The following is a 14830-nucleotide window of genomic DNA, read 5'->3' on the forward strand; positions in this document are numbered from 1 at the left end:
CGTATAATTCTTGTAATTTATCAAATTGTCCGTGATACATGATTATGTTTTGAGTAATGTTGAAAGATGTTCTTTCCTTTGCCCTCATTTTACCTTTTACAAAATCATATGACTACTAGATGTCGCCCGCGACTTCGTACGTAATTAAAAAAAAACTTATTAGTAGTGTGTCTTTCCAGACTATGTTCTACATCCTTGCCAAATTTCATCCGTTCAGCTGTTCCGGAGAAACCTTTAAACAAACATTCATCCATCCATCCATCTAAAGATATGCATTTATAATATTAGTAAGAAGTAAGATAGTAAATTCGCTGCTATAGTTGTCATAATCAAAGGAAAATCTTGTGCTTGTCTTTTGATTGTTTATTAAAAGTCCAGTCAATTATGTCTATGTCCTTGGTATACATGACGTGTGAATAACAGGTCCTAACAATTGTAAATACGTAGTTGATTTTGTTTTTTTATTGTTCGTCGAGTACATATTCGCCGTTAGATACCGATGATTGCGACAGGTGTTGCGTTACGCCGCGAATGATCTCATCGCTATTGCTCACCCTGATAATATTACAAATATCTATAAATGGCGTACCAATACTTTACATTGCCTCTATACGGTTTACACGATATAAGCCCATATGAAAAAGTTATTGTACGAAGTAAGCTTCTTGTGTAAGTAACGTTCCAGAAACTTCGGACTTATTAACACAAGTTAGGAGTTGTTAGCTTATGATACATATGATTACATATGTTCCTAAATTTATTTATCAAAAGTAACGCCAAGAAAGTATAACAAAAAGAACCGATTCTCGCCATTCGCCGACCATACGTTTAAAGGAAATGTATTATAGTTAAGAAAATTAATTCAACGAACTGTTATTGTCGACAAGAACATGACGCTAGAATACCATCTTAATCTTTATGTTTTGTGTTTGCCCAAATATATAGAGCCTTAGAAAAAATATAAAGAGTTAATATTGTTATTTTAATAGCGTCAAGTTGATCTACGCAATAAGAATTGGTCACGGAACATGTTTTTTGCACGGAAGACAATACACAGCTCGTTTGAAGTATGAGCACGTTATTAAGGAAGCGTACTATTGTTCTGTTGTACTTACTATGAAGCTGTTTAAATTAATATGTACGTCTCGTGGCGGGTACATCCTAATTGGCCGTGTTATCCTCGTGGCTTAGCAGTAAAACATTAATCTCCTCGGTAATTGCTGCCTGTAAGCTGTAAGCAATCAACGCTCTTACTACTGACTTAATTCACTCATGTTTATTGTTTCGAATACTAAATATGGTTGAAATGCAGTTTACAGTTTACGTCATTCAGTCTTTAAAATCATAATGTTGGTAGTAAAGTATTATAGAAATTCGAATTGTATGTTCTTCCTGCAAATCTTTTACATCATCCGACTTTTGTCGGAAGCAGTTATTTAGTTTCAAAGTAAGCATGAAATCAATGTCATTTAACACGAAATGTAAACGCGGTCATAAATTTGAGTGCCTTCCCTCACGGCCTGGACATAAAATCACGGCGATGACGCATGCGGTGTTTTGATATCATAAATATGTTGTGCAGGCTCAAGTAGCAATCATTTAACCTCTGACTGATTAAATGGTACGTTCCGACCGGTGCGGGCATATAGCTTGTGAAGTAAAAATTTATTATATTGATACTTATTTACTATTAGTTAATTTCAATTTAAAAATTTGCAATGATAACCAGTATTTGCGCCGATTTATAACCTTCCTTCAACTGTAAATGTAGGTATTAGATTAATATTTACCTTTTGTCTTTTACAGTTTACAGGAAAAGAAATCCAATCTTTTCCAATATTTCTGGTTTTATTTCTACCAAAAGACTTTTGTTCTTAACTATGTATATTCATTACTAGCCGTGGGCCTGCATAATTATTTGTGACATTCGCCTTTGTATCATCGTGTCATCGTCTATTATGTCAAAATTGGCATGAGATTTTGTGTGTACTTTACGCCCGAGAGGTTGTTGCACATTGCGACAATCGCCGTTGATGATGATGCGACGGCGATTGTCGCAAATTTCATGCTAGGCCCACAGTTTATGTAAGAGACTAATTTTAATGTATTATTTATTGTTGTAGTGTTCGAAATGTTGGTGTGCGCGCGTCAGTGTGCGCGGCGTAAGTCGCTCATTCTTACCTTTGGGGAGTTCTGCGTGTTCGCCGCGGAGCTACGGCGATGCTCAAGGCAGGCTCGACAGTAAGTTGATTCAAAAAATACTTAAGTCATGTATTCAGTATGATCGATGCAATTGCTCGCCCGTCAGATAATCCTACGACCATTAAGCTTTCACTTTCAATTTTACTTATTCTAACAGTAAGTCTGCTTGTAACACTTGTGTAACAACATGATTGCCATCTGTCCAATTCTTTTTGAAGAAACTGAGCTAGCAATAATTTTCTAATCCAGCTGACGAAAAGAGTTTTATCTCTGTGTCACCCGAATATAGCGTATCTTTCCACAAGTAAAAGAATTGTTCAAATCGATGCATATTTAATGCAAACAATGAAATCTTTCTAAGATTAGTATAGATATAACTCTAATCGTTGTCTGCATCGCTATGTGTTACAATAATCAAAATAAACGGTTAGAAATTTAAAATTTCTCATAAATCTGATGTTGCCTGCTTCGTAATTTTACATTTCTTTTCACTATCAAGTATTCAATTACAGAGAAGTTGACGATTGCCAACTAGCGAATAACGTTCACTAACAATAAATAATTAGTCAACGCTCGACTTTCAAAACAATTTCACCTGTATATCGCAACGGGGAATAACATTCATGTGTTTTATTAAAAAAGTATCTAGGGTTATTATCTTATCAATTGTAGTTATCCATTTAATTGATTATCATTTGGGTGTTAAATTCTATGAGTAATCGATACCAAGGCTTATGGTTTTTGAATAGAAAAGGCATAACCTACCTAGACTTTTGTACTAAGTAATGTGACAAATAGTGGTTAAAATGAACTCATAGTTTTGTCATCGTTTGTCACTTTTGTTGCTTAGAATTTTTGTTTATAATTTAGTTCCTAAATGAGTATTATTATATGAGTAAACTTATTTAATTGCGTCTTATCCATGGCATTACAATCTCGTCAACAACATACTAGTTATAAAATAAATCCTTTCATTGACCCAGTATACTACAGCACGTATTAAATCTTGCGGACCACTACTACAATTCTTTTCGAACTATTACAAATAAAAAATCGGGGAACTGTAGAAATAATGTGACACATTCCCCAGTTAGTGTAATTTTACACAAAATTCTGCCAAGTGCACGTACATTCTTGGCATTAAATCAAATTGTAGCGCTTGGGGTAACACTTTGCGGTTTATATAATTCGGATAGTCGAATAAAAATAATAATAACTGAGCAATTAGTGGCCGCAGCGTCCGTTTCGGGTGCAACATGAATCAGTTTAATTTTGTCGATGACGTTCTGTCTTGTTTCCCTCGATCTTGAACTGCGGACACACGGCCGCGGCGGAGCGTTGACCCACGCCTCGCACAATGAGATATTGCTTCTGCTCGTGTTCGTGCATTGGACACATTACAATGCGAATCGCGTCATCTGCGACGCCTGCGATACTATACCAGACCTAGTTGCAACCACAGATTGTAACATTACTCCTTTTACCTGATTCAAGGGCCATCTGCGGACTGTGCTACATTACTCACCAAGACCTGCTTTGAACCTTACGATTTTGCCAAATGGAAATTATATCTTTCTGTTAAGAAAGTATGCTTCCAATGTGCAGTAATGTAAAGTTGAATAGGTTTTTTGCTGACTATTTAAAAACTTGTATAAAGGCGTGGTCGATCTCAACCCATTCGCCATAGCTAGTTTGTAGCCAGCACGTGGTCTGTTACTTGGTTAATCATGATTCACGATTCTTAATCTACCCGTGACTGATCTACGTCTAATTTATCCCAGTAAATTGCATTTGATCCGCCAAGGACTTTGAATGTCGTGTCAGTTTTATTATATGCGATAGAGTTTAAAACAAAGCCTTTATTCGCAGAGTATCCAACAAGCCCGACTCTCCTGTGTGGACCGTGGACAAAGACCTCCGGGACAAGGACACGATATGCAAGCATATGAACGGTAAGTGTGTTCGTGTTTACATATAACATGTTTATTAATGTTACAATGATAAGAAAAAATAACCAATATTTGATTTTCAGTCACCAATTTGCAATCAATTCGCAACTTTATAATATTATTAAGATTATTGTGATTTAAATATTAAATTCTATACTCATGATATAAACGCTTTTTGAATTACGTTTTAAAGTAAAATTACATTTATCTTTGCATGACATAAATAGATCACGTCCAATAATAATGATGATCAGTGAGGAATATGCACAAGTAATACAACTGCATGGTACATACTGGCCGAGCGGGGGTACGTCGTAACGCTTCCGTAACAAATTTAGCGTGTTCCTTATGCTTTGTTTGTGTTATTTTGTATTGCGGAAGGTCGATCGGAGACAGCGTCCCGTGATTCGAGACGTGACTAAACTTTCCGCACGGTACCAATCCAGAAATACATCGCGCAGCCCCCTGCCGGTGCCGGTTGGGTACCAGGGTTGCGGTTTATGACAACACTGTATTTATGTTTTAAAGTTTACCTTTATCAGGATTACTTTATTACTTATTTTATATTAATTATCATTATTTGCTGTATTTTTTACCCTTAGGCTCGTATTTTCTGATACATTAACTATATTGTCATTTATGTATGTATCTAAGGAGAGAAATATTACTTATTATACGAATAATTAAATCTCATCGTTTTGCCGATTTACTTGTTATAAAAATACATACAAGTACGACGTAAACTTTATTATATTGGCAGGAGTGAGTGGATCGTGGTTTTAAATCTGTAGAGAGAATTAAAAAAGCAAAGTCAGTGAGTTCATTGTCGTTACCCACCCACGTCTTGCCTATCCCGTCCCGGTGTTTCGCCATCTGAACGAATTAATAATAACAGAATAAGCGCAACATATATGTCTGTGTTCCTTGTAGAATATAATGTTTGTTTTTAGTTAAATTATATTCGTAAAGGTCAAGAGACTTAATTTTTTAGGTCTATATTTCTAAGTTGTAGTAAACATTTCGGCTGTCTCGTGAATTGTTTATATTTCTGTTAATGTGGACCTTTTGTATTATGATTGTAATGTGTCATATCATACATACATATAGCATTGTGTACATATATCCACGATGTTTTGAAAAAAGGCGGCATATCGTTTGATAAATGCCAGTGTTATTTATCTATGAGTTGCATGGCAGCGGTCCAATTCGTAAATTACATCATAATATTTGTAAGCGATTATAAAAATCAAGATTGGATGAAAAAGAAATGTACGTAATAATTTTATCTTTTATTAAATTTTATTTTTATTGTCTCGATGTTCGTATTGTAAGGTGGAAAAAATCTTATACAATTCCCAAGCGATATTTACGATACGATAACAAAATGTTTGGTCTAAACCCAAGACTTTGGTGGTCCTTTTTAATTGTTTACAATATTTGCGTTAAAGTAACAAAGCAAAATAAAGATTATTACCAACGTATAACCTTACGACACCTCTTATCTTTCACTTTTTGAATGAATTGTTTTCGTTAAAAAAAAAAACTTGACATTATTATTTCTCAATTTATACCATTCGCATTTATCGGATTCTTGATAGATTGTTAAATAGTTATGTTATATGTGTAATGTAGCTCTTGGCATTAAATAGATTCACTTAGTACAATGTTATTCTAGACGAGCAATATTCGTCGGTAACGCTGCTGTATGGAATCCGATGCATCTGATTTGCGTCATAGACCACGCTTTTGCGAATTCGACGTTGACTGATAAATGATTAATTGATGCTCTTATATTTTGAAAATTCTATGTATGTTTTAAAGCTCATATAATACGTTTCTCTATAGATCAGTGAGCTGAAAGATATTATAGTAAATATCAATTTAACGAATATTTTATCTTTGTCAAAAGAACTCTCAAAACAAGGGCATTTTTGATATCAGTGGTGACTAAGGAGTATTAATTATTATTAATCATTGTGTAAATAGTACATGGGTATAAGTGACGAATCCCCCGTCAAGTTTCCAACGAAATAAACAGGAAATATTACCTATCATAGGTACAGTCAGGGCCCCTCGCGGTGCTCCACTTGCGAAAAAATTAATTGTCTTGTCGCTTGCAACGTGACAATCTCCGCCCATCCCCTCAAAGTAACTAATAAGATAGCAGTAAGTTGCGCAAATGACGACATTATAGTAAAGAGCAATTAGTAGTATACCTTTGACCGACTTTTTTTTACAGACACTCTTAAAAGCTGCGTTCCATTGGTTATTGTAACCGCGTCATCGCCTAAATGCTTATGAAATGTTCAAATGACAATCGGTTTTAAGGTGGGATACCGCCAAGTTATCTGGTAGTACGTGGAGCCAGCGAGATGTTTATCGATAGAAATTATCTACGTACAAACAACTATTTTCTCTTAGTCGATGACACATTGATTTACGCGTCTGTCGCTTTAGTCTTACGTATCGTTTTTGGTTTGGTAATAAACATAAAGTTTTATTACCGACTACGCGAAGAGTTGAGCTGCTCGATGTATGTGTAACCTTGCCCGCGTTATTATAATACCTTAGTCTATCATAAATCTTATATTTCGAAACAGTATTCTTGTATTTCGTCATCCAATCTTCGACAATGTACATGCGCCGCAACCGAAAACTTCGTGCAGGAAACACTTCCTAATTGTATAATGACGTAAACCATTACTTACTCGCGGAGTTCGTGATATACAAATAAAAGCGAGTTTAAAAACAATAAAAAACAACAAACTCGTAATACGCTTTTGTAAACATTGACTCAGGATGTATCGTTTGTATTTACAATTATTTTAGCTGATCTCGTTTATATATACTCTGCGACCTCGCAAGATACCGTAAGTTAGTAACATCCTCTTACGTATAATGTAAAATATTCCAGATATTATCCAAATAGATTGTACACCATATCATATCCAAGACATATTTGTATATTTTCCGATTGTTGCACTTATTAAAATGATTAGCAAAGATTGGGACAAGAATTTAACCCTTATTGTGGCAATATTTCTTTTTTTAATAAAAGCAAAAAACAAAGTTAAAAATTATTTTATAGTGATCGTATATATTTATAAAGTTGTATGTATGGTATACTATACAAAATGAACATAAGGGTAAAAGAACCAAAATATAAAGAATAACAAAGAAAAGTTGTGAGATATCACGAGCCGTATATGATTTGAATGAACAAACATTGGTAAATAAACTGCGGGCACGGCCTCACTGCTCTTCCGCACAAACTAAAAGCGGAGTGCGGAAGTGCCGACGATGAGCCCAGCTAGCGTCGCGTTCGCAGACACACTACGTGTCGCGTGTTCACATATGACCGAAACCAATAAATTTTAACTCGATTAACTTTCTATACCCTGACCAGGAACATACAAAACCTAATGTTGTCGCGGAAAACTTTGAAACTATTTTCGTGTTGCGATGACATTGATTTTCGTCAAGTAAGTAAGACAAGTTTATACAAAAAGTATGAATGTATTTCTTATTTCTACAAAAGACCAAGACGAAATAAAGTACCGCGTACACACTAGAACGAGTTCATATTATGAACTTGGTCAGCTTTCTGGGGTAGACAGTAATCGCTAACTATTTAATTCAAGTGGTTTGAACTCAGGTCCACAATATAGAAAAGTACTCTAACTGCAATGATACCGGATCGTTTGTATAGCATTAAAATATAAATATCACTCCTGAAGGCTGTCAACTTCTTTGCGATTAAGACGTAACATTCATATCAGATGGACTGTAGGCCAAACCAGCTTATGTAAAGGTATTAAAAATATAATATATGTATATTCGTCACACCTGGAAGTCAAGACATTTCCTAATTATTTACAATTACGCTTTAAGATTTTATAATATCAAACTGAACAAGTTTTGTCTCAAACGTATGTTAATTTGTTTTTTAAATTTATTTATATTAAGTTTTGCTACTTACGTATATACGTACTTATATTAAATTATATGTTTATACATGGGCGTATAGGTGTAAATAAATACATTATTATAGGTTTTTGTCCATATGAATATTTACATTTACTAAATTTCAAAATATATTCCCTCATTATCTTTATTCATCGATCATTTTCATCTTAATTAGCTCTTTTGTCTCAAGAAATCAAAGGATGACTCAAGTTTCAAGGAAGTTACTTCAGCTTTAAGGGCAAAGAATAATAGACCGGTCGGACATGATCAAACATAAAATTAACTTGTGTTCCACAGTCATCGCGCAGATGACGACTGGCGATGACGTGTGGCAGACCTCTAACGGAGCAAGGCGATGCGGCCTGATGACATGGCTGGATCATCATCAGCAGTTAACCATGTCTTTGTACTGTACTGTATACAAGTAACGGAATATTTTAAAACACGGAATTGGCGAGCAGTCGACATCGCCGGAGTCCGCCACCGGCACGGCGAGGCGCCGTCAGTTGACCGTCGACTGCCGTCGGTGGACAGCGCGCGCGAGACTGCCGCGCGACGCCGCCGCCATGCCGCCCACTGCGATGATCGTGCCCTGTGCCTGTGCGTCTCACATCGTAAACCCTTCACCTACCTACATCACAAGATAACTCAACACCCTATCGCACCAAGACCCTCTAAGTCTTAGTGAAACATAAATTTTAATTGCGCGCGAAATAAGTGCGTTTATTGACCACGCGTTCAGTGTTTACGTTTACGCGGTGGCATTGGATGTTGTTCCCGAATCGGACCGCCGTTGCCCACGGAGCGAGTGCCGCGGAGATGTCAACACAAACATCTGTTACGCACAAATGGTTCGAATACAATTTAACTGTTCGTGTTGTGTGTACGCATTCCACAACCATTTGTGCGCTCTGATATGGTTTTATTTATCAGACTGTATTATTCCCGTTAGAGGTTAGAATTCTAAGTCATAGCACTCGAGATATTTAAACCGACCAGATGTGTTCGGAAATCATTAACGAGCGAGTAAGTGGGTGTATTATGTAGTAGAAGAATTCACCGACGTGTTTACTGCCCACGCGGCCGATGCTCATCAATCATTACCCGTGGCTATGCTCCTATACTCGTACACCTTACCGGAACACTTTCCACCTGTATTTATCGCATCATATTTACTATTATAATAGTTCCCAATATGTCAGAAATCAGAGAGAAATGAGCGCTAATTGCATGTGATAAAAATCATTTATAAATTTTCAGTAAAATTACAGCTTAGAAACTATTTTTAGGAACCTCTTCTCTTCTTGTCATCTGAGGTATCAAATCGATATCTATTGAATCAAAATTCATATTAAAAACTCTTAGAAGTCTAGAACCTCTGTACAGAAAATTTTGAAGTTACTAAATTATTCCTTACACCTTAAATTATAATAAACGTTATTAATTAATGAAAAAGCGTTCATACTGAAAAAAGGTCCAATGTTCTTTAAACCAATTTAATACAAATAAATCGAATATTATGTAAAATAGGTTTATAGTGTAGATTGGTAAGGCAGATAAGACGTTGTCGCGTGGTAAAGTGATCCGCTGCGTTGGTGTGTCGCGGCTGCGGTCAGCTCACGCTATTGCGTGCGCCCGCGCCGCACTACAATTGTTAACAATTAACTGTACTTCTTTTGCGTGTTTCAATCCCATCCGAGAAATAAGGTCAACTACACTCGTAGCCCGTAGGCGGCGCGCAATGCAGACGTTTGGAGTTTATACTTGAAGAATTAAAATCTATCTAGTTATTCCTGTATAATCGTTTTAGATCTAGCAGACCACATTGTAAATTCAATGTTAGTGATGCGTGGGTGCAACACGTGATTAGCATTCGATTTTAACGTATTCGTCGATTCTACTCCTACTTGAAAAGCTGTATATTTTTAAATAATGATATGTTTTGACACGATCCAAATCTGATTTTATTTTTAAAAGTATAAATCGAGAATCGTAATGTGAATCGAAATAAGGACTGTGAAGAGTAGAGGTTTCCTTGCGATGGATGTATTCCAAATTATAATGGAACATTTGATCGTGAAATTCAAGGATGATGTCACTGGAAGAGTCGCTGACCCCACGAATGTTCGCTCCTCAATGATGTCACCTTTGGGATATAAATGACAAAATAAATCTTTTTATGTATAAACTACCGGATGGCTAAGATTTGATAATAAAATGTTCCCACACTAACTTAAAAGTATTATGACAATCTCTTATTCATTTTATTTTACACTACATATCTTAAATCTTTAAAATACTGCTACGGAAACAAACCATCTAAAGCATTTAATAAATCGTTGTGCTTTAAAAATAAATTATAGTAATCTATCACATGTATAATTTAATCTAATTAATATTCAACACTACAACTAAGTGTATGTTAAAGTCGTATTAAAGCGGATATGTCACCTTTCAATGTGTAATACATAAAGGGTCAAATATATTCAAATTTAAAGTTAAAATCCAAGTTAGTTGATTGCACACCAATAAAAATTATTTGTTTATGGCAGTAAACGATTAAATTTTTCTACAAATATTCGTGTTTGTAATTTATTTACTAGTAGGTATACTACGACTATGACACATTTAGCCATTTTTAAAATATCTGATCAAACAAATTTGACAAAAATATCGATCGTTTATTGGACGCTTTAAAATGTTTCAATGCAAACGAAAAATTACGCAAAAGTTACACGAAATATTTTTTTTATAAAAGTTTTATCCCATATTTTCTAATCAAATCGAAGATAATTCATGCCGCTAGCAAGACTGTTTTTTTAACTTAGCTGTTAGAATCCTGCCAATTGAACATCGCAATAGAGTCCATATCACAATGGAATGATTGGAATAATTACAAAAAGATATGAAAGAAAAATTCTTAGTGTTAAATATAAATGGAATATATAATGTGATATCGCGCAGGTAGCGAGGCGTCGCCGCCGCCGTGCGAAGTGTTCCTGGGAGGCTCGTGCAATCCCACCACCTGGAGGTCGGACATCGCCATACCTATGCTAAAGAAGATGGGCATCACATACTTTAATCCGGTGAGTTTATTCAGCATTCATTTACTGTCATGGGACGTTTAATGTAAGATTCTTACCGTCGATTTCTGAGATCAAAATATAAAAACATATCGTCATCACTGTCATTATTTTTGATAAAACATATCTCTGTTAACAATACGTGTTAAACTGGGATTTTGGTTTCCGAAAACAACGGTAAGTCGTGTAGATTTTGTATAAGAAATCTGCGCTAAGGAGCCGTTTAAATAACCTTTAGAGAACTCTGCGTACGTCAGTTGATAAACTAACCCATTGGCTTCGTGTGGCCTTACAAACTGTTTGGGTGTTAAATATCGATAATTTTATATTCATTGGGACATTATCGTCTTGGAAACAAAATTATAAATTGCTTTTTGTTCAACTTCAAATTACAAACTTTATTAGGAACCGAAAATTAATGTTTCTTTATGTTTCTCAGCTTCTTATTATAAAATTATTTTTAAAATTAACTTTTAAATGTTATTCTCATTTATACGTACGTGGCGCTATGTCATACAATAATGATTAATTTAATTTATGCGTCATGTTTATGTATGGCGGATGTCGACCGAAAATCAGGTAATTTAAAAGACCTTTTAATTTTTAGTTTTTAATATAAATATAATTTTTAAGCCATTATACCTTAAACGGCTAAAATGTTCCAAATTATCGTAAGTATATTTAAAACTGAGTAATAAGGCGATAGTATGATACATATATAGCGAACTTTCTACAACAAGGCTAACATTATCAATGCAACAAGGAAACTGTTTGATAACGTATGCAATGTCAGCTGTCTATTTTGTTTGCAGCTCTGTTTGTTTTGTGATAACGCGAAATGTGTTAAGGAAGCGACATCGACATTTTCAATGTGTACGAATTAATAGTAGGCGGTATTAGTAATAGTAATTTTTTTATATGATATTCATAATCGCCACATAAATTATAATAACGACATTCCTTAGCTAGTTTTTTGTTCGATAAAAACTTACATTACCAAAATTGATTCTATAATGTGGGGGTATAATGTAGGAGGTGTAATGTGCCTTGATTTTTTTTATCCAAATACTGTTTGCTTCAACATGCCTCTGTAGTTTTTAATTGGTGGATATTCGAGGCAGAGAATCGATGTAGCATTGACATACTCAGATTCATGAAACCAACGCTAACAGTAACCCTAAGTGTAGATATATTGCGTCTCTGAGGCCTAATTTAGTCCTCTTTCCCCGTCCCACACTTTTTCTCATAAGGAAAGGATGGGAAGTGGAAGGATGCATGAAAAGGGAAGATCTTTTCTTTCTGTGCATCCTCTCCTCCGTCGATTAAAAGTAGGCAACGCATATGCAATTGCGTATGTCTATGGGCAACGGTCACTTCGCTATTTTAGCGACTCCAGGTGGCCGCTGGCTCGTTTGCCACCTGATGATATATAAAAAAAAAGAAAATCTATTATCTAAGTAACCTAAGATTTTTTGATACTTCTTAAATTAAAATTTTGTAAATTGTAATTCTCGAGACATGTAGGATTCGACCAATTTATCAACTTCTCTTTGTAAAGTACGTGATTTATTTGAGTTGCCAATTGAGTTGTGATATGTCACGTCCCTACAAGTATATTGATCAAAGATAAGGGATCTGTATCTCTTGATAGTATTCAACAACAACAACAGCAATTCAATAAGAAAAATCGATTTGAAACGCTGATGTCATCTCTATTTCAAGGCATATACTAGCTCGTGTATCAGTCGTATCTTATGTAAATATTGTTTTATATGTTAAGTACAGTCATTGCTCTCCGCGGTATTCCACTTACAGTAAAATTGCCTTATTCCTTGCAACGAAAGGAACACTGCCTCTACTCACAAAATAAACAATTAGTTAGCATTGACGGTATAATATTACAAACTGTGTACTATGTATATAAAACATGTGTCTCATTGGTTATTGATTCTGCGTCTTTATCTTAATGCTTACGTAACGTTAAAACGACTGTCGCTTTTATGGTGGTATACCGCTAGATTCCTTGATAGTACATAGATTATTTTGAACTCTACTTCCAATATGACCAGTATGCTGTACATTAAATTTGAATAGCTTAAAATAACGACGGTGAGGATAGATCTTTGGCATTGCACTTGTACCGTCAATAAAACGCTGTAATAAATGCCAGAAGTAAGGAATGATTTAAGCCTTCCAACTTCGCACGAGTCGTAGTCGTCGGCTTGTTGTTTCTACATATTTAAAGGAAGTAAAGCCGCGTAACAAGATATGAATATCGACGCCATATTGATATAGTGAAAGGTTTGCGTACTAAAAACCTCAATGTTTTCTCTTCCACACGAACGCCGTCATGCCAATTCGTTTTTGTTGACAAAGGCGCTTGTAATGATCAATGAATCGATCGAATTAACGTCTTGCGTTTTTTTTCCAGCGCTTCACATGTCAATAACAACTTGGAACGTAGTTCCAATACAACATTATTATGTTTGTACGTTTATTACTCCTAATGAAGTGTTATTGTTGTTTTTTTTATCTTGGTACTAGCAAGCAGTACAAAGATTTTTATTTCTATTTACAATTGGCTATACATGTTGATGAACAAAAAATGATTATATATGCTTATAACTATGTGTGCCTAAAATGTATTTAATTTCTATTCAAAGTAAATATTCTCAAAAATACGAAATGCGAAAAGAATGACATTTTAGTCTTCGAAAACGTCGAGATGTTTTGACTAATGGAGGTCACAATGAAACGGACATATGTACTCCCCAAAACAATTGGGAAAAGAATAGTTTTACAAATTAATTAAATGTCATATTGTTAATGAAACATGTATTAAATTGTCCAGCAAGTGGAGGACTGGTCGACGGAGTTGATGGAGGTGGAGCATCGCGCGAAGTGTGCGGCGCGCGCGCTGCTTTTTGTGCTGGATAGCGAGACGCGCGCGGTGGCTGCCAGTGTGGAGGCCGCGCACCTCGCCGCCGCGCCTCGTGATCTGCTGCTCGTGCTCCGACCCTACGCGCGACATCAGCTTATTGGCAACGAGACCATCACTGACCAGTTAGTAAATATATTATGTGCATAGTATGACTAATCTCATAGAAGGCTTCATTAGAGATAACGTATAAGTAATTATTTTACTTTGGAAATTGCTTCAATATTGGTAACAAAACATCTGTCAGTATTAATTATTGAGAACACGAGTGACTTACTACATCTAATTAGCCGTTCCGTTCCAAAAAGCAACAGTCACGTGTATATGTGTTTCTGCATCATCAGGTCGACGTAATATCCTTTGGCCGACAAAAGTCGAGCTGATCCGTACTCGTACTGGCACACCGCAAGGCTGTCAGGTCGCCGCCCTGTTCATATTAGAATGACATGCGGCGAATTGGGTGGGGGCTAATGTATGCGTCACGATACTTTCCTGTCGCGATATGTGGAGCATTGATGACAGCGGTGACGTCTCATTGTTCCTCTATACAACCTTATAAAGAAGCACAAATGAGTAACTACCTATGAGTTCTACTTAGTGCATAGTACGGTTAGCTAACGTTATGACGTGGCAGATTGCAATAAAGCTTCGTCATATCGTCTAATTGTTGAACACATGTCCCGTAAGAAATT

General features: G+C 35.7%; 1 protein-coding gene across 1 annotated transcript in view; it reads left to right on the forward strand.

Annotated features, from left to right (window-relative positions):
* raw (NDT-like domain-containing protein raw) overlaps nt 1-14830 on the forward strand; it is a 39193-nt gene that overhangs the window by 17971 nt on the left and 6392 nt on the right. The window contains exons 4-7 of the mRNA XM_013310979.1: nt 2124-2241; nt 4072-4154; nt 11082-11203; nt 14052-14263. Of these exons, the coding sequence (XP_013166433.1) occupies nt 2124-2241; nt 4072-4154; nt 11082-11203; nt 14052-14263 (535 nt within the window). The remainder of the gene's footprint in view (nt 1-2123; nt 2242-4071; nt 4155-11081; nt 11204-14051; nt 14264-14830) is intronic.

This window comes from Papilio xuthus, unplaced genomic scaffold (assembly GCF_000836235.2).
Source record: "Papilio xuthus unplaced genomic scaffold, Pxut_1.1 DF827680.1, whole genome shotgun sequence".
Lineage (NCBI taxonomy): Eukaryota > Metazoa > Arthropoda > Insecta > Lepidoptera > Papilionidae > Papilio > Papilio xuthus.